General features: G+C 40.2%; 1 protein-coding gene across 1 annotated transcript in view; it reads right to left on the bottom strand.

Annotated features, from left to right (window-relative positions):
* The window catches only part of LOC139751127 (uncharacterized), a 102,112-nt gene that overhangs the window by 19,264 nt on the left and 57,323 nt on the right, over positions 1-25,525 (bottom strand). Inside the window, exon 7 of the mRNA XM_071666226.1 lies at positions 17,628-17,758. Within this exon, the coding sequence (XP_071522327.1) occupies positions 17,628-17,758 (131 nt within the window). The remainder of the gene's footprint in view (positions 1-17,627; positions 17,759-25,525) is intronic.

Below are 25,525 nucleotides of genomic sequence, written 5' to 3'. Positions count from 1 at the left end.
ACCAAGAGGATATATGTGTCAGAGGTGGAGGGAACGAGAAGAAGAGGGAGACCAAATTGGAGGTGGAAAGATGGAGTGAAAAAGATTTTGTATGATCGGGGCCTGAACATGCAGGAGGGTGAAAGGAGGGCAAGGAATAGAGTGAATTGGAGCGATGTGGTATACCGGGGTTGACGTGCTGTCAGTGGATTGAATCAAGGCATGTGAAGCGTCTGGTGTAAACCATGGAAAGCTGTGTAGGTATGTATATTTGCGTGTGTGGACGTATGTATATACATGTGTATGGGGGCGGTTGGGCCATTTCTTTCGTCTGTTTCCTTGCGCTAACTCGCAAATGCGGGAGACAGCGACAAAGTATGAAAAAAAAAAAAAATATGTGTATATATATATATATATATATATATATATATTATCCCTGGGAATAGGGGTGAAAGAATACTTCCCACGCATTCCTCACGTGTCATAGAAGGCGACTAGAGGGGACGGGAGCGGGGGGCCAGAAATCCTCCCCTCCTCGTATTTTAACTTTCTAAAAATGGGAAACAGGAGTCACGCGGGGAGTGCTCATCCTCCTCGTAGACTCAGATTGGGGTGTCTAAATGTGTGTGGATGTAACCAAGATGTGAAAAAAGGAGAGATATGTAGTACGTTTGAGGAAAGGAACCTGGATGTTTTGGCTCTGAGTGAAACGAAGCTCAAGGGTAAAGGGGAAGAGTGGTTTGGGAATGTCTTGGGAGTAAAGTCAGGGGTTAGTGAGAGGACAAGAGCAAGGGAAGGAGTAGCAGTACTCCTGAAACAGGAGTTGTGGGAGTATGTGATAGAGTGTAAGAAAGTAAATTCTCGATTAATATGGGTAAAACTGAAAGTTGATGGAGAGAGATGGGTGATTATTGGTGCATATGCACCTGGGCATGACAAGAAAGATAATGAGGCAAGTGTTTTGGGAGCAGCTGAATGAGTGTGTTAGTGGTTTTGATGCGCAAGACCGGGTTATAGTGATGGGTGATTTGAATGCAAAGGTGAGTAATGTGGCAGTTGAGGGAATAATTGGTATACATGGGGTGTTCAGTGTTGTAAATGGAAATGGTGAAGAGCTTATAGATTTATGTGCTGAAAAAGGACTGGTGATTGGGAATACCTGGTTTAAAAAGCGAGATATACAGAAGTATACGTATGTAAGTAGGAGAGATGGCCAGAGAGCGTTATTGGATTACGTGTTAATTGACAAGCGCGCGAAAGAGAGACTTTTGGAAGTTAATGTGGTGAGAGGTGCAACTGGAGGGATGTCTGATCATTATCTTGTGGAGGCTAAGGTGAAGATTTGTATGGGTTTTCAGAAAAGAAGAGTAAATGTTGGGGTGAAGAGGGTGGTGAGAGTAAGTGAGCTTGGGAAGGAGACTTGTGTGAGGAAGTACCAGGAGAGACTGAGTACAGAATGGAAAAAGGTGAGAACAATGGAAATAAGGGGAGTGGGGGAGGAATGGGATGTATTTAGGGAATCAGTGATGGAGTGCACAAAAGATGCTTGAGGCATGAGAAGAGTGGGAGGTGGGTTGATTAGAAAGGGTAGTGAGTGGTGGGATGAAGAAGTAAGATTATTAGTGAAAGAGAAGAGAGAGGCATTTGGACGATTTTTGCAGGGAAAAAATGCAATTGAGTGGGAGATGTATAAAAGAAAGAGACAGGAGGTCAAGAGAAAGGTGCAAGAGGTGAAAAAGAGGGCAAATGAGAGTTGGGCTGAGAGAGTATCATTAAAATTTTAGAGAGAATAAAAAGATGTTCTGGAAGGAGGTAAATAAAGTGCGTAAGACAAGGGAGCAGATGGGAACTTCAGTGAAGGGCTCTAATGGGGAGGTGATAACAAGTAGTGGTGATGTGAGAAGGAGATGGAGTGAGTATTTTGAAGGTTTGTTGAATGTGTTTGATGATAGAGTGGCAGATATAGGGTGTTTTGGTCGAGGTGGTGTGCAAAGTGAGAGGGTTAGGGAAAACGATTTGGTAAACAGAGAAGAGGTAGTAAAAGCTTTGCGGAAGATGAAAGCCGGCAAGACAGCAGGTTTGGATGGTATTGCAATGGAATCTATTAAAAAAGGGGGTGACTGTATTGTTGACTGGTTCGTAAGGTTATTTAATGTATGTATGACTCATGGTGAGGTGCCTGAGGATTGGCGGAATGCGTGCATAATGCCACTGTACAAAGGCAAAGGGGATAAGAGTGAGTGCTCAAATTACAGAGATATAAGTTTGTTGAGTATTCCTGGTAAATTATATGGGAGGGTATTGATTGAGAGGGTGAAGGCATGTACAGAGCATCAGATTGGGGAAGAGCAGTGTGGTTTCAGAAGTGGTAGAGGATGTGTGGATCAGGTGTTTGCTTTGAAGAATGTATGTGATAAATACTTAGAAAAGCAAATGGATTTGTATGTAGCATTTATGGATCTGGAGAAGGCATATGATAGAGTTGATAGAGATGCTCTGTGGAAGGTATTAAGAATATATGGTGTGGGAGGCAAGTTGTTAGAAGCAGTGAAAAGTTTTTATCGAGGATGTAAGGCATGTGTACATGTAGGAAGAGAGGAAAGTGACTGGTTCTCAGTGAATGTAGGTTTGCGGCAGGGGTGTGTGATGTCTCCATGGTTGTTTAATTTGTTTATGGATGGGGTTGTTAGGGAGGTAAATGCAAGAGTTTTGGAAAGAGGGGCAAGTATGAAGTCTGTTGTGGATGAGAGAGCTTGGGAAGTGAGTCAGTTGTTGTTCGCTGATGATACAGCGCTGGTGGCTGATTCATATGAGAAACTGTAGAAGCTGGTGACTGAGTTTGGTAAAGTGTGTGAAAGAAGAAAGTTAAGAGTAAATGTGAATAAGAGCAAGGTTATTCGGTACAGTAGGGTTGAGGGTCAAGTCAATTGGGAGGTAAGTTTGAATGGAGAAAACTGGAGGAAGTAAAGTGTTTTAGATATCTGGGAGTGGATCTGGCAGCGGATGGAACCATGGAAGTGGAAGTGAATCATAGGGTGGGGGAGGGGGCGAAAATCCTGGGAGCCTTGAAGAATGTGTGGAAGTCGAGAACATTATCTCGGAAAGCAAAAATGGGTATGTTTGAAGGAATAGTGGTTCCAACAATGTTGTATGGTTGCGAGGCATGGGCTATGGATAGAGTTGTGCGCAGGAGGGTGGATGTGCTGGAAATGAGATGTTTGAGGACAATGTGTGGAGTGAGGTGGTTTGATCGAGTAAGTAATGTAAGGGTAAGAGAGATGTGTGGAAATAAAAAGAGTGTGGTTGAGAGAGCAGAAGAGGGGGTTTTGAAATGGTTTGGGCACATGGAGAGAATTAGTGAGGAAAGATTGACCAAGAGGATATTCTTGTCAGAGGTGGAGGGAACAAGGAGAAGTGGGAGACCAAATTGGAGGTGGAAAGATGGAGTGAAAAAGATTTTGAGTGATCGGGGCCTGAACATGCAGGAGGGTGAAAGGCGGGCAAGGAATAGAGAGAATTGGATCGATGTGGTATACCGGGGTTGACGTGCTGTCAGTGGATTGAATCAGGGCATGTGAAGCGTCTGGGGTAAACCATGGAAAGTTGTGTGGGGCCTGGATGTGGAAAGGGAGGTGTGGTTTCGGGCATTATTGCATGACAGCTAGAGACTGAGTGTGAACGAATGGGGCCTTTGTTTTCTTTTCCTAGCGCTACCTCGCACACATGAGGGGGGAGGGGGATGGTATTCCATGTGTGGCGAGGTGGCGATGGGAATGAATAAAGGCAGACAGTGTGAATTGTGTGCATGGGTATATATGTATGTGTCTGTGTGTGTATATATATGTGTACATTGAGATGTATAGGTATGTATATTTCTGTGTGTGGACATGTATGTATATACATGTGTATGGGGGTGGGTTGGGCCATTTCTTTTGTCTGTTTCCTTGCGCTACTTTGCAAATGCGGGAGACAGCGACAAAGCAAAATAAATATAAATAAAAATATTATCTGCAATTTCCCGTGTTAGCGTTAAGAACAGAGGACTGGGTCTTTGAGGGAATATCCTCACCTGGCCCCCTTCTCTGTTCCTTCTTTTGGAAAATTAAAAAAAAAACGAGAGGGGAGGATTTCCAGCCACCCGCTCCCTCCCCTTTTAGTCGCCTTCTATGACACGCAGGGAATATGTGGGAAGTATTCTTTCTCCCCTATCCCCAGGGATAACATATATACATATATTCATACTTGCTGTCTTCATCCATTCCTGGCACTACCCCACCACACAGGAAACAGCCCCTCCGCCCTACAACGAGGTAGCACCAGGAAAAAAAAAAAAAAAACCACATTCACTCACACTCAATCTCTAGCTCCCTTTCCTCATCCAGGCCCCACAGACCTTTCCATGGGTTACCCCAGATGCTTCATATGCCCTGGTTCAGTCCACTGATAGCACATTGACCCTGGTATACCACATCGTCCCAATTCACTCTATTCCTTGCATGCCTTTCACCCTCCTTTATGTTTAGGCCCTGATCACTCAAAATCTTTTTCACTCCATCATTCCATCTCCAATTTGGTCTCCCGCTTCTTGTTCTCTTTACCTCAGACACATATACCCTTTGTCTATCTTTCCTCACTCATTCTCTCCATGTGTCCAAACCATTTCAGCACACCCTCTTCTGCTTCTTAACCACACTCTTTTTATTACCAAACATCTCTCTTGCCCTTTCATTACTTACTCATTCAAACCACCTCACACCACATATTGTCCTCAAACATTTCATTTCCAACACATCCACCCTCCTTCATACAATCCTATCAATAGCCCATGCCTCTTAACCATATAACATTGTTGGAACCACTTTTCCTCCAAACATACCCATTTTTGCTCTCTAAGATAACATTTTCACCTTCCACACATTCTCCAACATCCCAGAACCTTCGTCTCCTCCCCACCCTCTGACTTGCTTCTGCTTCTGTGGTTCCATCTGCTGCTAAGTCCACTCCCAGATACCTAAACACATAACTTCCTCCAATTTTTCTCCATTCAAACTTACTTCCCAATTAACTTGTCCCTCAACCCTATGTGTATTTGCATACATGTATGTTTATGTGTATGTGAGTGGATGTCTTTCTTCATCTGTTTCCTGGTGCTACCTCACTTACACAGGAAACAGTAATCAAGTGTAAAAAACAAAATTTCCTTACTTGTTTGCTGTTTCTCATGTTAGCAAGGTAGCATCAGGAACAGACAAAGAAATGGCCATATTTACTCACATCCACACACTATCTGTCAATTATAATGCACTGTAAACAAAGCCTCCTTTGCACAACCAAGACCCACAGACCCTTCTCTAGTTTCCCCTGACAGATTTATATACCCTGGTTCAGCCCAATGACAGTATGTCATCCCCTGTATGCAACTTCTCTCCAATTTACTTCATCCCTTGCACTCCTCACACCCTCTTGCATGTTCAGGCCCTAAACACACAAAGCCTCTTTCACTCCATCCTTCCACCTCCTCCTTGGTTTCCACTTCCTTGTTCTGTACACTTCCAACATGTATACCCTCTTTATCTTACTTCCCTCACCCATCCTATCCATAAGTCCAAACGATTTCAGCACACTCTCTTCAGCTCTTTCATACATGCTCCTCTTGCTTTTACATCTCTCTCTCTCTCTCTCTCTCTCTCTCTCTCTCTCTCTCTCTCTCTCTCTCTCTCTCTCTCTCTCTCTCTCTCTTCCTATTTGATTAACCCTCCTTACACCACATACTGTCCTAAAACATTCCATTTTCTAATGCTCACTCTCTTCCATACTTTGTCACAGGGTCCCATGCCTTGCATCCATACAACAATGTTGTGAATACTATACATACCCATCTTTGCCCTCACAGACAGTACCCTCTCTTTCTAAACATTCTTCAATGTGCCCACACACTTATTTCCCTTCACCCATACTATGGATCACTCCCACTGCCTTGGTTAATTCTGCTGTTGTGTCAACTAAATTAACTAAAATACTCTACTTCCTCCATATTCTTTCCATTAAAACTCATACTCCAACTATCTTGTTTCTCTCCATTGCTAATCCGAATAATCTTACTTTTATTCATTCATACTTCTAACTTTTTCCTTTACACACTCTCCCAAATTCAAAAGAAAGAGAAAGCATTCTTCTTTTATGTTTTCATGAAAAATATCTTAATTCATCTGGAAACGTCATTAATTTACTGAACTTAATTTCTTGATGCACATATAGAAATGCACACCAAAGCAATTCAACATTACCATTTGAAGTATAGTCATTAAAAGGAGAGTTTTTTACTATGCCAGAGAACAAAATCTCATATTTACAAGCATGTTTATCTCAAAGGAGTTGAGCCAGGACACTACAATAAAAGCTCTGAAAACACAAAGCACATTCAAAAGAATTAAGAAAATAAGACCACTTTCTGTCTCTTGATTGTGGGAAATTTCAGGGCTACGGCAGTATTATTCTGCAATCCTGGCATGGTCAACCTTCTACTTCCAAATATAATTACAGGAACCTTAATGTCAGCTAACCATAAAAATATGATAATAAAAAAATTACTGAATGCAGAGCTCTGTATGAGTAGCCAAGTAGCTTTTAAGACAATACACACTGAAAAAGGTCATTTATGAGTTTGTGAAAATCATGCTTGTGAGGTTGTGTACACTTGCCATTCACCCTTGTAGTTTTCCAGTAAAGTTGGCAAACACATGGTAAAAATGTGCCAATCACATCATACACCTAACTTAAATGTGTTCCAAAAAGCAATGTAACTACTCTAAAAAACTTTGCTATAGTCATCTGCTACAATGTACCCATCAGCACTATCCTAATTGTCATGCTACCATGTTTCCCTGCTACTGCCATCCACACCATCACTCTGAAACTCTCAAAAGCTGTAGTAAGGTCAGCCATGCTATTCATGGGAAGGTAGGTTAGGCACACATGGGATGAATGACGAATGCAGTTTCTGGCTCAAAAAACATGCTTTCCATAAACTTAAGGCCAACTTTTTGAGCTAACCCTCCACCAATGAAGTTGTTTCACAATAAATTAAAGGGAAAAAGGCTCTATTAAGCAAGGACACGTTATGATAACTAACATGAAAACAAAACATCTTCAGTAACTTGTCTCCTTAGGATAACTGTCTAGGAGACCCTTCTCTTGTTGAGATGTTCACAAAACACAAGCTTTCCCAGGGTAGCACCTTTTTATGAAAAGAAAAAGTGTCAATGGTTTGGGTAAAAAAAAATTGAACTCATCTTGAATAAATCTTAAAACTAATCATAAAATCCTTTCCTCGCAGTTGTTTAACTAAAAAAAAAAAGCAGTTTAATACTAAACATATCAAAGGACTGGAGTAAAAATTCAACAGAAGGTAAAATGATTCAACATTATTTGTACCTGAGTCAATCTTACCCATACAAGTCCTCAGTTAAGTTATGCAAAGACAATGTCTAAGCAACTTATCTCGAATTCATTTATCCACAAAATCATATACTGAAAACCAAATTATTAAATTAAAAGTACCTTAAAAGATCAATTGTACGATGCACAAGACCTCTGTGAATAACAAATGTGCACTAAACTTCAAACTAATTGGGAAAGTTTTAAAAATGAATGTCCCATGAATTCTTTGTACTTCTCTATCTGGTCAGAGAACCAAAAACAGTTCAACCAAAATGGAAACAGCAACAAAACCTGACGAGTAAAAGTTCAAGTTGAAAAGACTAAAAGGATAAAATGGATAATACAGGTAATAAAACCAGTGAAACCAGCCAAACCCAAGTGCTTCTTATTGTACAGATTTGGAACACGAGACCTATACATCAGAAATTGCGGTTGACCTCTGTTATGTCCAAATCCATTCCTGGAATGAAGCCTAAATGACCAAATTTTCTAGAAGGATTCTAATTATAACAGCTACTTTGTCCTCAACAGCTCTATTCTGAACAAAACATCATCCATTATATCTTGGGATCCAATTATGTGGAATGCTGTAAGAACAACAGTTTCTTACTAATTGGTAAAACATGTTAAGTGTTCACGACCACAGAAAAAGTGGTTCAGACAGTTATGACATCAGAAATATTTTGTTCTGTAACAGAGACATGGAACTGACCTTTTTCTGTTGTTACTCCTTGTGGATATGTAGAATTTTTCACTTAAACTGATAGTACTATCTAACCATTAGCTTAACCCTTTCCATGTGAGATAACCCCTCTCCACTTTGTTCCCATACCATTTTCTTTATAGTCAGCCAGGGATCTTTAAGAGAAGGCAACAAGAACTACTTTGATAATCATTATGAAAAAATTAATTGTAGTCAATCTGCTCGTTATGATAACCACCACTTGCATTCCATCAATCAAATTTCACAGTTTGTTTACAGCCACCTGACAAAGTTGATTTACAGTTGCACAATATTTACAGTTTATTTACAGTTGCAATATATATCTGTGTTGGGGAGACATATATACTCATGGATACATGTAACCGTGGCATTAAATTAAACTTTGGCTTGTTCTTCCATGGTTTTACTGTGTATGTACATTTGCCTGCCCTCTGCTTTCGCCCACCACCACTAAAACATAAATAAGCAACATAGGTAGTTGATTAATATTCTTTTTAAAAGGTTTTAGAATTGTTTAAGTGTCAACAAGTGTAGCATGAGCCTTTAATCAGTGAACGTTCACAAACGAACATCTCTGCCATGTGATCATCACCCAAACAATGAAGTTCTTTACACTAAATAATTCCCCACCAAAATTTTTTCTTAATGGGAGGGGGTGTATGGAGGTGCCAAATAATTCTATAGGACACTCAGCCTTATACCATACAGACAAAATGGGGAAGGAATTTCCACAGTTTATGTTGATGCTGCCATATTTGCCAGTTTTCCAGATTAAGGTATTTAATTTGATTATATAATATATATTTAAAATATATATATATATTATATAATATTTTTATATATATATATTTTATATATATAATAAAAATATATATAATATATATTATTTATTTTTTTTTATTATACTTTGTCGCTGTCCCCCCCGCGGTTTGCGAGGTAGCACAAGGAAACAGACGAAAGAAATGGCCCAAACCCCCCCCATACACATGTATATACATACGTCCACACACGCAAATATACATACCTACACAGCTTTCCATGGTTTACCCCCAGCGTTTCCACCCTTTGATTAAAATCCACTGACAGCACGTCAACCCGGTATACCACATCGCTCCAATTCACTCTATTCCTTGCCCTCCTTCACCCTCCTGCATGTTCAGGCCCCGATCACACAAAATTTTTTTTCACTCCACTTTCCACCTCCAATTTGGTCCCCTCTTCTCCTTTTTTCCCTCCACCTCCGACACATATATCCTCTTGGTCAATCTTTCCTCACCATCCTCTCCAGTGCCCAAACCACTTCAAAACACCCTTTCTGCTCTCTCAACCACGCTCTTTTTATTTCCCCACATCTTTTTCTTACCCTTACGTTACTCACTCATTCAAACCACCTCACACCACATATTGTCCTCAAACATTTCATTTCCAACACATCCACCCTCCTTCATACAATCCTATCAATAGCCCATGCCTCTTAACCATATAACATTGTTGGAACCACTTTTCCTCCAAACATACCCATTTTTGCTCTCTAAGATAACGTTTTCACCTTCCACACATTCTCCAACATCCCAGAACCTTCGTCTCCTCCCCACCCTCTGACTTGCTTCTGCTTCCGTGGTTCCATCTGCTGCTAAGTCCACTCCCAGATACCTAAACACATAACTTCCTCCAATTTTTCTCCATTCAAACTTACTTCCCAATTAACTTGTCCCTCAACCCTATGTGTATTTGCATACATGTATGTTTATGTGTATGTGAGTGGATGTCTTTCTTCATCTGTTTCCTGGTGCTACCTCACTTACACAGGAAACAGTAATCAAGTGTAAAAAACAAAATTTCCTTACTTGTTTGCTGTTTCTCATGTTAGCAAGGTAGCATCAGGAACAGACAAAGAAATGGCCATATTTACTCACATCCACACACTATCTGTCAATTATAATGCACTGTAAACAAAGCCTCCTTTGCACAACCAAGACCCACAGACCCTTCTCTAGTTTCCCCTGACAGATTTATATACCCTGGTTCAGCCCAATGACAGTATGTCATCCCCTGTATGCAACTTCTCTCCAATTTACTTCATCCCTTGCACTCCTCACACCCTCTTGCATGTTCAGGCCCTAAACACACAAAGCCTCTTTCACTCCATCCTTCCACCTCCTCCTTGGTTTCCACTTCCTTGTTCTGTACACTTCCAACATGTATACCCTCTTTATCTTACTTCCCTCACCCATCCTATCCATAAGTCCAAATGATTTCAGCACACTCTCTTCAGCTCTTTCATACATGCTCCTCTTGCTTTTACATCTCTCTCTCTCTCTCTCTCTCTCTCTCTCTCTCTCTCTCTCTCTCTCTCTCTCTCTCTCTCTCTCTCTCTCTCTTCCTATTTGATTAACCCTCCTTACACCACATACTGTCCTAAAACATTCCATTTTCTAATGCTCACTCTCTTCCATACTTTGTCACAGGGTCCCATGCCTTGCATCCATACAACAATGTTGTGAATACTATACATACCCATCTTTGCCCTCACAGACAGTACCCTCTCTTTCTAAACATTCTTCAATGTGCCCACACACTTATTTCCCTTCACCCATACTATGGATCACTCCCACTGCCTTGGTTAATTCTGCTGTTGTGTCAACTAAATTAACTAAAATACTCTACTTCCTCCATATTCTTTCCATTAAAACTCATACTCCAACTATCTTGTTTCTCTCCATTGCTAATCCGAATAATCTTACTTTTATTCATTCATACTTCTAACTTTTTCCTTTACACACTCTCCCAAATTCAAAAGAAAGAGAAAGCATTCTTCTTTTATGTTTTCATGAAAAATATCTTAATTCATCTGGAAACGTCATTAATTTACTGAACTTAATTTCTTGATGCACATATAGAAATGCACACCAAAGCAATTCAACATTACCATTTGAAGTATAGTCATTAAAAGGAGAGTTTTTTACTATGCCAGAGAACAAAATCTCATATTTACAAGCATGTTTATCTCAAAGGAGTTGAGCCAGGACACTACAATAAAAGCTCTGAAAACACAAAGCACATTCAAAAGAATTAAGAAAATAAGACCACTTTCTGTCTCTTGATTGTGGGAAATTTCAGGGCTACGGCAGTATTATTCTGCAATCCTGGCATGGTCAACCTTCTACTTCCAAATATAATTACAGGAACCTTAATGTCAGCTAACCATAAAAATATGATAATAAAAAAATTACTGAATGCAGAGCTCTGTATGAGTAGCCAAGGAGCTTTTAAGACAATATACACTGAAAAAGGTCATTTATGAGTTTGTGAAAATCATGCTTGTGAGGTTGTGTACACTTGCCATTCACCCTTGTAGTTTTCCAGTAAAGTTGGCAAACACATGGTAAAAATGTGCCAATCACATCATACACCTAACTTAAATGTGTTCCAAAAAGCAATGTAACTACTCTAAAAAACTTTGCTATAGTCATCTGCTACAATGTACCCATCAGCACTATCCTAATTGTCATGCTACCATGTTTCCCTGCTACTGCCATCCACACCATCACTCTGAAACTCTCAAAAGCTGTAGTAAGGTCAGCCATGCTATTCATGGGAAGGTAGGTTAGGCACACATGGGATGAATGACGAATGCAGTTTCTGGCTCAAAAAACATGCTTTCCATAAACTTAAGGCCAACTTTTTGAGCTAACCCTCCACCAATGAAGTTGTTTCACAATAAATTAAAGGGAAAAAGGCTCTATTAAGCAAGGACACGTTATGATAACTAACATGAAAACAAAACATCTTCAGTAACTTGTCTCCTTAGGATAACTGTCTAGGAGACCCTTCTCTTGTTGAGATGTTCACAAAACACAAGCTTTCCCAGGGTAGCACCTTTTTATGAAAAGAAAAAGTGTCAATGGTTTGGGTAAAAAAAAATTGAACTCATCTTGAATAAATCTTAAAACTAATCATAAAATCCTTTCCTCGCAGTTGTTTAACTAAAAAAAAAAAAGCAGTTTAATACTAAACATATCAAAGGACTGGAGTAAAAATTCAACAGAAGGTAAAATGATTCAACATTATTTGTACCTGAGTCAATCTTACCCATACAAGTCCTCAGTTAAGTTATGCAAAGACAATGTCTAAGCAACTTATCTTGAATTCATTTATCCACAAAATCATATACTGAAAACCAAATTATTAAATTAAAAGTACCTTAAAAGATCAATTGTACAATGCACAAGACCTCTGTGAATAACAAATGTGCACTAAACTTCAAACTAATTGGGAAAGTTTTAAAAATGAATGTCCCATGAATTCTTTGTACTTCTCTATCTGGTCAGAGAACCAAAAACAGTTCAACAAAAATGGAAACAGCAACAAAACCTGACGAGTAAAAGTTCAAGTTGAAAAGACTAAAAGGATAAAATGGATAATACAGGTAATAAAACCAGTGAAACCAGCCAAACCCAAGTGCTTCTTATTGTACAGATTTGGAACACGAGACCTATACATCAGAAATTGCGGTTGACCTCTGTTATGTCCAAATCCATTCCTGGAATGAAGCCTAAATGACCAAATTTTCTAGAAGGATTCTAATTATAACAGCTACTTTGTCCTCAACAGCTCTATTCTGAACAAAACATCATCCATTATATCTTGGGATCCAATTATGTGGAATGCTGTAAGAACAACAGTTTCTTACTAATTGGTAAAACATGTTAAGTGTTCACGACCACAGAAAAAGTGGTTCAGACAGTTATGACATCAGAAATATTTTGTTCTGTAACAGAGACATGGAACTGACCTTTTTCTGTTGTTACTCCTTGTGGATATGTAGAATTTTTCACTTAAACTGATAGTACTATCTAACCATTAGCTTAACCCTTTCCATGTGAGATAACCCCTCTCCACTTTGTTCCCATACCATTTTCTTTATAGTCAGCCAGGGATCTTTAAGAGAAGGCAACAAGAACTACTTTGATAATCATTATGAAAAAATTAATTGTAGTCAATCTGCTCGTTATGATAACCACCACTTGCATTCCATCAATCAAATTTCACAGTTTGTTTACAGCCACCTGACAAAGTTGATTTACAGTTGCACAATATTTACAGTTTATTTACAGTTGCAATATATATCTGTGTTGGGGAGACATATATACTCATGGATACATGTAACCGTGGCATTAAATTAAACATGGCTTGTTCTTCCATGGATTTACTGTGTATGTACATTTGCCTGCCCTCTGCTTTCGCCCACCACCACTACACATGATAAGCAACATAGGTAGTTGATTCAATATTCTTTATCAATGTTTTAGAATTGTTTAAGTGTCAACAAGTGTAGCATGAGCCTTTAATCAGTGAACGTTCACAAACGAACATCTCTGCCATGTGATCATCATCCACAGATGAAGTTCTTTACACTGATAATTCCCACCACAATTTCTTAATGGGAGGGGGTGTATGGAGGTGCCAAATAATTCTATAGGACACTCAGCCTGATACCATACAGACAAAATGGGGAAGGGAAGTCCACAGTTTATGTTGATGCTGCCATATTTGCCAGTTTCTCCAGATTAAGGTACTTATTTGATTATATATATATATATATATATATATATATATATATATATATATATATATATATATATATATATATATAATATATATATATATATATATATTATTTATTTATTTTATTATACTTTGTCGCTGTCTCCCGCGTTTGCGAGGTAGCACAAGGAAACAGACGAAAGAAATGGCCCAACCCCCCCCCATACACATGTATATACATACGTCCACACACGCAAATATACATACCTACACAGCTTTCCATGGTTTACCCCAGACGCTTCACATGCCTTGATTCAATCCACTGACAGCACGTCAACCCCGGTATACCACATCGCTCCAATTCACTCTATTCCTTGCCCTCCTTTCACCCTCCTGCATGTTCAGGCCCCGATCACACAAAATCTTTTTCACTCCATCTTTCCACCTCCAATTTGGTCTCCCTCTTCTCCTTGTTCCCTCCACCTCCGACACATATATCCTCTTGGTCAATCTTTCCTCACTCATCCTCTCCATGTGCCCAAACCACTTCAAAACACCCTCTTCTGCTCTCTCAACCACGCTCTTTTTATTTCCACACATCTCTCTTACCCTTACGTTACTCACTCGATCAAACCACCTCACACCACACATTGTCCTCAAACATCTCATTTCCAGCACATCCATCCTCCTGCGCACAACTCTATCCATAGCCCACGCCTCGCAACCATACAACATTGTTGGAACCACTATTCCTTCAAACATACCCATTTTTGCTTTCCGAGATAATGTTCTCGACTTCCACACATTCTTCAAGGCCCCCAGGATTTTCGCCCCCTCCCCCACCCTATGATCCACTTCCGCTTCCATGGTTCCATCCGCTGCCAGATCCACTCCCAGATATCTAAAACACTTCACTTCCTCCAGTTTTTCTCCATTCAAACTCACCTCCCAATTGACTTGACCCTCAACCCTACTGTACCTAATACCTTGCTCTTATTCACATTTACTCTTAACTTTCTTCTTCCACACACTTTTCCAAACTCAGTCACCAGCTTCTGCAGTTTCTCACATGAATCAGCCACCAGCGCTGTATCATCAGCGAACAACAACTGACTCACTTCCCATATATATATATATATATATATATATATATATATATCTTTTATCCCTGGGGACAGGGGAGAAAGAATACTTCCCACGTATTTCCTGCGTGTCATAGAAGGTGACTAAAAGAGAAGGGAGTGGGGGGGCTGGAAATCTTCCCCTCTTTTTTTTTTTTTTTTTCCAAAGGAAGGAACAGAGAAGGGGGCCGGGTGAGGATATTCCCTCAGAGGCCCAGTCCTCTGTTCTTAACGCTACCTCGCTGAGGCGGGAAATGGTGAATAGTATGAAAGAAAAAAGAAAGATATACATCTTTTCTTTCTTTCAAACTATTCGCCATTTCCCGCATTAGCGAGGTAGCGTTAAGAACAGAGAACTGGGCCTTTCAGGGAATATCCTCAACTGGCCCCCTTCTCTGTTCCTTCTTTTGGAAAATTAAAAAGAAATAATCAGAGGGGAGGGTTTCCAGCCCCCGCTCCCTCCCCTTTTAGTCGCCTTCTACAACACGCAGGGAATACGTGGAAGTATTCTTTCTCCCCTATCCCCAGGGATATATATACATATATCCTGGGGCCTGGATGCGGAAAGGGAGCTGTGGTTTCGGTGCATTGTTACATGACAGCTAGAGACTGAGTGTGAACGAATGGGGCCTTTGTTGTCTTTTCCTAGCGCTACCTCGCACACATGAGGGGGGAGGGGGTTGTTATTCCATGTGTGGCAAGGTGGCAATGGGAATAAATAAAGGCAGACAGTATGAATTATGCACATGTGTATATAAGCATATGTCTGTGTGTGTATATATATGTATACATTGAGATGTATAGGTATGTATATTTGCATGTGTGGACGTGTATGTATATACATGTGTATGTGGGTGGGTTGGGCCATTCTTTTGTCTGTTGCCTTGCGCTACCTCGCTAACGCGGGAGACAGCGACAAAGCAAAATATATATATATGTATATATATATAAAATTTCATAATAAAAGAAAACAAGGCAACTACAACCATTCCATCAATATGGAAGGATAAAAAAATTAATACTAAGACATGCATGAAAACAACACTCGATTCATCTCTCAACAGTGGAGCAGTAGCCCCTCCATGGTACTACAAGGCTAAGTTTAATGCTATTTTCCTCTCATTCTGTAAAAAAATGAAGGGGGAGGGGGAACATGCTCATCTGTTAACAGGTAGAATGTAAACACATCTCCCCTCATGTCACTGCCTAAGATGAGCCTTGTGCCTGCCAACACAAAGTATAGCCAATCTTAATACTTTACTATGAGGCTTTATATCTTTATTTATTGTTAATCTGCCAAAATTTGGACTATGATATTTTTGAGCAATAAAGCTACACTGGGGAAGGTGTGCAATGTACCTGTTGCCATGCAAAAAGGGTTAAACAGCCTAGTTACAAATACCTTTTACTTTCTGCCTTACCTTTAAATAAACAAGAAAATCATCTCTCTTCTGAGGCCTATCCTGTGAGCATGAGAAATTCTCTAGAAAAATCAAGGTTAGGATTTTCTAATCTTCTTTCTTTCTGGTACAGATGAAGGCTATTCTAATTGACTAAATGTATTGTGGTACATAACTTAAGAGAAAGATATAGCCACTTATTTCAGTTTTGTATCAGGCATTCAGTACAAAATCAGTTTAACAGCCTACACTGTCCCATTTATGGCAAACAAAAATCAGAAAAATTACAAGGTGTCTGAAAATTCATACAGGATTAAAACCAACGATAAGGTTGAAATATCATTACCTTTCTTTACAAATCTTGAGAATGCTGGGAGTAAAGAAAAATACTGGAGGTCTCACTGAACTCACTTTTCATCCCCTTAAAGTTTATTAATATTACTGACACCCTCAATATGTAGAGGAGGCATCTGACTTTTGCTACTGTGGCTCCTACCTCTTATCTTCACGTTTTCATGATTAAAACTTCATTAATGTCATAATAAAGTGGGAAAGTATCAGCTGAAATAGAAGAGGTAATGGAGCAATTGTAATGTTTCCAAGGAAGACTCAAAGGCTGTTTTTCTGTTACATTCAAGTTGGAAGAAAAATGGACTAAGGTGGCACTGTTCACCTTCAAGAAATTAATCCATTCAAAGTTACTTCTTTAATTTCTTAACAAAACTAAAACGTTTTTGAAGAACACAGTAATTTGCCTGATTGCATTCATGTACAATCAAATGCATTAACACCAACAAACTGTATGAGCTAAGCCATGTGTAACTTAACCTTGATCAAAACAGTTCTGAATTCTGGGAGCAATCTCCACACATCCCAAACTTCATATTGATGATTTTAAAAAGATGCCACATTATGAACAGGATTCACATTACATTACTGCATGCACACTTACATTCCATAATAATTATATGGGAATTATGTAGTTCCCACTATGTGTTACTGCCATGTAAAAACAAATCAACTACACCATGTCGTCCAAAACAGTTAAGAACATCGCAAACTGCATGTATCCTAACTACCTCTACATGCATCCACAGTCAGTAACAGGTTCTTGCAGATTTTCTTCAGTACACTCACCAATATCTATTGTCACCTGAAGTATCTGTTTAGCCCTGCTGATAACTTCCACTTGATTACACTTTGAAACCTTTTTCTGCACTTGATAAACATGCTAAAGCAGAATCAACACACTAAAGCAGAAAATGACAAACATACATCTTAAACAACTGGTAAATCAAAAGTAAGACTGGCTTAGGTGTAATGATCAAATATCTATCAATCTTTAATCTATCTGTTAGTAATCAAGAATGAGATGCTTAATTCTACATATATATGTATACCACAGGTAAAACATACGGGCTTGAGAGACTGTGTCCTCTTGGGAGGGGGTGAAGGGGGAGGAGGGGGAAGCTCCTCTGGGGATTCTACCTCAATGTCAAGAGGCTGTGGGAGATAACACCAACCATCTTGCACAGCTGAGCCATCATCTGTGAATATGAAAGAAATAAAAAAATGTATATCATAAATGTCATATTATTCTGCATATCAAAATGGCTCCAGACATTAAAGTGAACTGTACAAAGACATGGAAAGCACTCTCTTTACATTCACTGAAATCAACATGGTGCCTGTCAATCATTCTAATTCAAATCATCTTAAATTTTTATCATTATCATTATTATCATCTATAATATTTAATCACTGTTTCCCGCATCAGCGAGGTAGCACAAGGAAACAGACAAAGAATGGCCCAACCCCCACATACACATATATATATTTATATAAATGCTCATACACGCACATATACATTTCAACGTATATATGAACATATACATATATACACATGTACATATGTAGGTTTGCGGCAGGGGTGTGTGATGTCTCCATGGTTGTTTAATTTGTTTATGGATGGGTTGTTAGGGAGGTAAATGCAAGAGTTTTGGAAAGAGGGGCAAGTATGAAGTCTGTTGGGGATGAGAGCTTGGGAAGTGAGTCAGTTGTTGTTCGCTGATGATACAGCGCTGGTGGCTGATTCATGTGAGAAACTGCAGAAGCTGGTGACTGAGTTTGGTAAAGTGTGTGGAAGAAGAAAGTTAAGAGTAAATGTGAATAAGAGCAAGGTTATTAGGTACAGTAGGGTTGAGGGTCAAGTCAATTGGGAGGTGAGTTTGAATGGAGAAAAACTGGAGGAAGTGAAGTGTTTTAGATATCTGGGAGTGGATCTGGCAGCGGATGGAACCATGGAAGCGGAAGTGGATCATAGGGTGGGGGAGGGGGCGAAAATTCTGGGGGCCTTGAAGAATGTGTGGAAGTTGAGAACATTATCTCGGAAAGCAAAAATGGGTATGTTTGAAGGAATAGTGGTTCCAACAATGTTGTATGGTTGCGAGGCGTGGGCTATGGATAGAGTTGTGCGCAGGAGGATGGATGTGCTGGAAATGAGATGTTTGAGGACAATGTGTGGTGTGAGGTGGTTTGATCGAGTGAGTAACGTAAGGGTAAGAGAGATGTGTGGAAATAAAAAGAGCGTGGTTGAGAGAGCAGAAGAGGGTGTTTTGAAGTGGTTTGGGCACATGGAGAGGATGAGTGGGGAAAGATTGACCAAGAGGATATATGTGTCGGAGGTGGAGGGAACGAGGAGAAGAGGGAGACCAAATTGGAGGTGGAAAGATGGAGTGAAAAAGATTTTGTGTGATCGGGGCCTGAACATGCAGGAGGGTGAAAGGAGGGCAAGGAATAGAGTGAATTGGAGCGATGTGGTATACCGGGGTTGACGTGCTGTCAGTGGATTGAATCAAGGCATGTGAAGCGTCTGGGGTAAACCATGGAAAGCTGTGTAGGTATGTATATTTGCGTGTGTGGACGTATGTATATGCATGTGTATGGGGGGGGGGTGGGCCATTTCTTTCGTCTGTTTCCTTGCGCTACCTCGCAAACGCAGGAGACAGCGACAAAGTATAATAAAAAAAAAAACATGTACATATTCATACTTCCTGCCTACATCCATTCCCGTCGCCACCCATCCAGCAAGTACCAGGAAAAGACAAAAAGGCCTCATTTGTTCACACTCACAGTCTCTAGCTGACATGTGTAATGCACTGAAAGCACAGCTCCCTTTCCACATCCAGACCCCACAGACCTTTCCATGGTTTATCCCAGACCCTTCACATGCCTTGGTTAAACCCACTGACAGCACGTTGACCCTGGTATACCACATCGTTCCAATTCCCTCTATTCCTTGCATGCCTCTCATCTTCCTGTATGTTCAAGCCCTGATCACTCACATTCTTTTTCATTCCATCCTTCCGCCTCCAATTTGGTCTCCCACTTTTCCTTCTTCTCTTCACCTCTACACATATATCCTATTTGTCAATCTTTCCTTACCAATGCTCTCCATGTGTCCAAACTATTTCAGCACACCCTTTCCTGCTCTCTCAACCACACTCCTTTTATTACCACACATCCCTCTTACTCTTTCATTAGTTACTCGATCAAACTACCTCACACCAAATATTCTCCTCAAACATTTAATTTCCAACACATCCACCGTCCTCCACACAAACCTATCTATAGCCCATGCCTCACAACCCTATAACATTGTTGGAACCACTATTCCTTCAAACATACCCATTTTTGCTTTCCGAGATAACATTTTCGACTTCTTCACATTTTTCAACTCTCCCAGAACCTTCGCCCCCTCCCGACCCTGTGACTTGCTTCTGCTTCCATGGTTCCATCTGCTGCTAAGTCCACTCCCAGATACCTAAAACACTTCACTTCCTCCAGTTTTTCTCCATTCCAGCTTACCTCTAACTGACTTGCCCCTCAACCCTATGGAACCAAATAACTTTGCTCTTATTCACATCTACTCTCAGCTTTCTTCTTTCACACACTTTACCAAACTCAGCCACCAACTTATGCAGTTTCTCACCCAAATCAGCCACCAGCACTATATCATCAGAGAACAACAAATGACTCACTTCCCAAGCCCTTACATCTAAATCAGACTGCATAATTGCTCCTCTCTCAAAAACTCTTGCATTCACTTCCCTAACCACCCCATCCATAAACAAATAAACAACTACGGAGACATCATGCACCCCTGCCACAAACCGACATTCACTTCCAACCAATCACTTTCCTCCCTTCCTGCCATTAATTAATTAATCACTTTTGATGAACTTATAATGTAATGTAATGGTTATTCAGCACATATGAGCATAAAAAATATCTGAAAACTTAAAACTGTTTACATAAATATACATGTTTTGGCTTCCTTTAAAATATATCTTAGAACTTTAAAGCTCTTTTTGCATAATCCTATATTTTGGCTTCCTTAAAAAAAAAATGCCAATTTCACACAGGCATGATTGTCTACAATTCATTCAATACTTTAGTTCCTTCTATTATTGCCATGTAATTCAAGTTTGACTGAAATGCCTATATTTCTGACATCCTGTAGTACAGTTTCATGGTAATATCTCAACTAACAGGCCACCCTTCTATCAAATGGCCTGGGTTACAGTACGACCAATCCTTATTCAACACCTTTCCTCATCCTCTGTAGTTTGTTATTCTTTTGGGCTTCCAAGTCCCATCGTGTTTGCCATCTACAACTAATGTAATTCCTTATTCTATATTGAACTCTTAAAATCATCATGAGGCAAAATTCACATATATAAACACCTACATGTAGCTGCTTTAACCTCAGCACCTGTCACTTCATTACCATTGACGCAAGGAAGTCCAGGAAACCTGTTAAATTCTAAACTTTTATGCTCTGAACCATGGAATGCACTGGAGCAAAGACAATTATGGTTTGGAATGCACTCTGGGAATTGGAGTAAATTGTAAACTTCTTTTTGGGAGACTGCTCAACTAATTAATCTAAGGGCAGCTTAAATTCCATACAGTTCTGCAGCAAATATGGAGGATCCTCTACATAGTTTCAGCATATGAAATTCTTCTACAATAACTATAGCAAAGCCTGAGCCTTCATCAAATTTTGATCCATCAATAAATTTCTTTGTTCTATTTGCTTCATATGAATATCATTATGCTGAACGAATTCTTATTCATTTATCTATTAAACTTTGTCAATGTCTCCCACATTAGCAAGGTAATGCAAGGAAACAGACAAAAGAATGGCCCAACCCACCAACATACACACGTATATGTATATATATATATATATATATATATATATATATTTCTTTCTTTCATACTATTCGCCATATCCCACGTTAGCAAGGTAGCGTTAAGAACAGAGGACTGGGCCTCTGAGGGAATATCCTCCCCTGGCCTCATTCTCTGTTCCCTCTTTTGGAAAATTAAAAAAAAAAACGAGAGGGGAGGATTTCCAGCCCTCGCTCCCTCCCCTTTTAGTCGCCTTCTACGACACGCAGAGAATACGTGGGAAGTATTCTCTCTCCCCTATCCCCAGGGATAATATATATATATATATATATATATAAAAAAAGGGGGTGACTGTATTGTTGACTGGTTGGTAAGGTTATTTAATGTATGTATGACTCATGGTGAGGTGCCTGAGGATTGGCGGAATGCTTGCATAGTGCCGTTGTACAAAGGCAAAGGGGATAAGAGTGAGTGCTCAAATTACAGAGGTATAAGTTTGTTGAGTATTCCTGGTAAATTATATGGGAGGGTATTGATTGAGAGGGTGAAGGCATGTACAGAGCATCAGATTGGGGAAGAGCAGTGTGGTTTCAGAAGTGGTAGAGGATGTGTGGATCAGGTGTTTGCTTTGAAGAATGTATGTGAGAAATACTTAGAAAAGCAAATGGATTTGTATGTAGCATTTATGGATCTGGAGAAGGCATATGATAGAGTTGATAGAGATGCTCTGTGGAAGGTATTAAGAATATATGGTGTGGGAGGCAAGTTGTTAGAAGCAGTGAAAAGTTTTTATCGAGGATGTAAGGCATGTGTACGTGTAGGAAGAGAGGAAAGTGATTGGTTCTCAGTGAATGTAGGTTTGCGGCAGGGGTGTGTGATGTCTCCATGGTTGTTTAATTTGTTTATGGATGGGGTTGTTAGGGAGGTAAATGCAAGAGTTTTGGAAAGAGGGGCAAGTATGAAGTCTGTTGGGGATGAGAGAGCTTGGGAAGTGAGTCAGTTGTTGTTCGCTGATGATACAGCGCTGGTGGCGGATTCATGTGAGAAACTGCAGAAGCTGGTGACGGAGTTTGGTAAAGTGTGTGGAAGAAGAAAGTTAAGAGTAAATGTCAATAAGAGCAAGGTTATTAGGTACAGTAGGGTTGAGGGTCAAGTCAATTGGGAGGTGAGTTTGAATGGTGAGAGGCTGGAGGAAGTGAAGTGTTTTAGATATCTGGGAGTGGATCTGTCAGCGGATGGAACCATGGAAGCGGAAGTGGATCATAGGGTGGGGGAGGGGGCGAAAATTTTGGGAGCCTTGAAAAATGTGTGGAAGTCGAGAACATTATCCCGGAAAGCAAAAATGGGTATGTTTGAAGGAATAGTAGTTCCAACAATGTTGTATGGTTGCGAGGCGTGGGCTATGGATAGAGTTGTGCGCAGGAGGATGGATGTGCTGGAAATGAGATGTTTGAGGACAATGTGTGGTGTGAGGTGGTTTGATCGAGTAAGCAACGTAAGGGTAAGAGAGATGTGTGGAAATAAAAAGAGCGTGGTTGAGAGAGCAGAAGAGGGTGTTTTGAAATGGTTTGGGCACATGGAGAGAATGAGTGAGGAAAGATTGACCAAGAGGATATATGTGTCGGAGGTGGAGGGAACGAGGAGAAGAGGGAGACCAAATTGGAGGTGGAAAGATGGAGTGAAAAGGATTTTGTGTGATCGGGGCCTGAACATGCAGGAGGGTGAAAGGAGGGCAAGGAATAGAGTGAATTGGAGCGATGTGGTATACAGGGGTTGACGTGCTGTCAGTGGATTGAATCAAGGCATGTGAAGCGTCTGGGGTAAACCATGGAAGGCTGTGTAGGTATGTATATTTGCGTGTGTGGACGTGTGTATGTACATGTGTATGGGGGGGGTTGGGCCATTTCTTTCGTCTGTTTCCTTGCGCTACCTCGCAAACGCGGGAGACAGCGACAAAGTAAAAAAAAAAAAAAAAAAAAAAAAAAAAAAAAAAAAAATATATATATATATATATATATATATATATATATATATATATATATATATATATATATATATATATATACTAGCCTCTTTCGGCAACATTCGCTGGTGAGATGAACAGCCCATACCCCACATTCTACTTTCCTCATCATCCTGTCGTCAGGGAAGTCAGCACCACAAGTAAAGCATCCACCTCGAAGGCTCAGAGTGGGGTGCCTAAATGTGTGTGGATGTAACCAAGATGTGAAGACCCTTACTGGAAAAACAATCACTCTTGAAGTAGAACCTTCACACACAATTGAAAATGTGAAGGAAAATAGTGAAATTGGAGAAAAATGTAGCTTAGACATTGAAGCTTATTGATACAGTGGTAACTTTGCTGAGAACTGCTATTGACGTTTGTGTACATAAATTATACATTTCCTTTTTTCCATAGCCAGAGGTTGAACCATTATGTGACATTCATTTTTTCATTCATTTCAAGCTAGAAGTTTCAGTTTACTAAATTGTTTCTTACATCTTTCATATGTATATATATGTATGTGTGTGTGTGTGTATATGTGCGTATGTATGTGTATGTGTGTGTATGTGTATATGTATATATATATGTATATTATCCCTGGGGATAGGGGTGAAAGAATACTTCCCACGTATTCCTCGCGTGTCGTAGAAAGCGACTAGAGGGGACGGGAGCGGGGGGCCAGAAATCCTCCCCTCCTTGTATTAACTTTCTAAAATGGGAAACAGAAGAAGGAGTCACGCGGGGAGTGCTCATCCTCCTCGAAGGCTCAGAGTGGGGTGCCTAAATGTGTGTGGATGAAACCAAGATGTGAAAAAAGGAGAGATAGGTAGTATGTTTGAGGAAAGGAACCTGGATGTTTTGGCTCTGAGTGAAACGAAGCTCAAAGGTAAAGGGGAAGAGTGGTTTGGGAATGTCTGGGGAGTAAAGTCAGGGGTTAGTGAAAGGACAAGAGCAAGGGAAGGAGTAGCAATACTCCTGAAACAGGAGTTGTGGGAGTATGTGATAGAGTGTAAGAAAGTAAATTCTCGATTAATATGGGTAAAACTGAAAGTTGATGGAGAGAGGTGGGTGATTATTGGTGCATATGCACCTGGGCATGAGAAGAAAGATCAAGAGAGGCAAGTGTTTTGGGAGCAGCTGAATGAGTGTGTTAGTGGTTTTGATGCACGAGACCGGGTTATAGTGATGGGTGATTTGAATGCAAAGGTGAGTAATGTGGCAGTTGAGGGAATAATTGGTATACATGGGGTGTTCAGTGTTGTAAATGGAAATGGTGAAGAGCTTGTAGATTTATGTGCTGAAAAAGGACTGATGATTGGGAATACCTGGTTTAAAAAGCGAGATATACATAAGTATACTTATGTAAGTAGGAGAGATGGCCAGAGAGCGTTATTGGATTACGTGTTAATTGACAGGCGTGCGAAAGAGAGACTTTTGGATGTTAATGTGCTGAGAGGTGCAACTGGAGGGATGTCTGATCATTATCTTGTGGAGGCTAAGGTGAAGATTTGTATGGGTTTTCAGAAAAGAAGAGTGAACGGTGGGGTGAAGAGGGTGGTGAGAGTAAGTGAGCTTGAGAAGGAGACCTGTGTGAGGAAGTACCAGGAGAGACTGAGTACAGAATGGAAAAAGGTGGGAACAATGGAAGCAAGGGGAGTGGGGGAGGAATGGGATGTATTTAGGGAATCAGTGATGGATTGCGCAAAAGATGCTTGTGGCATGAGAAGAGTGGGAGGTGGGTTGATTAGAAAGGGTAGTGAGTGGTGGGATGAAGAAGTAAGAGTATTAGTGAAAGAGAAGAGAGAGGCATTTGGATGATTTTTGCAGGGAAAAAATGCAATTGAGTGGGAGATGTATAAAAGAAAGAGACAGGAGGTCAAGAGAAAGGTGCAAGAGGTGAAAAAAAGGGCAAATGAGAGTTGGGGTGAGAGAGTATCATTAAATTTTAGGGAGAATAAAAAGATGTTCTGGAAGGAGGTAAATAAAGTGCGTAAGACAAGGGAGCAAATGGGAACTTCAGTGAAGGGCGCAAATGGGGAGGTGATAACAAGTAGTGGTGATGTGAGAAGGAGATGGAGTGAGTATTTTGAAGGTTTGTTGAATGTGTTTGATG

Source organism: Panulirus ornatus, chromosome 11 (genome assembly GCF_036320965.1).
Source record: "Panulirus ornatus isolate Po-2019 chromosome 11, ASM3632096v1, whole genome shotgun sequence".
Taxonomy (NCBI): domain Eukaryota; kingdom Metazoa; phylum Arthropoda; class Malacostraca; order Decapoda; family Palinuridae; genus Panulirus; species Panulirus ornatus.
The sequence above is the reverse complement of the archived record's forward strand: the minus strand, read 5'-3'. Positions and strand labels throughout refer to the sequence as shown.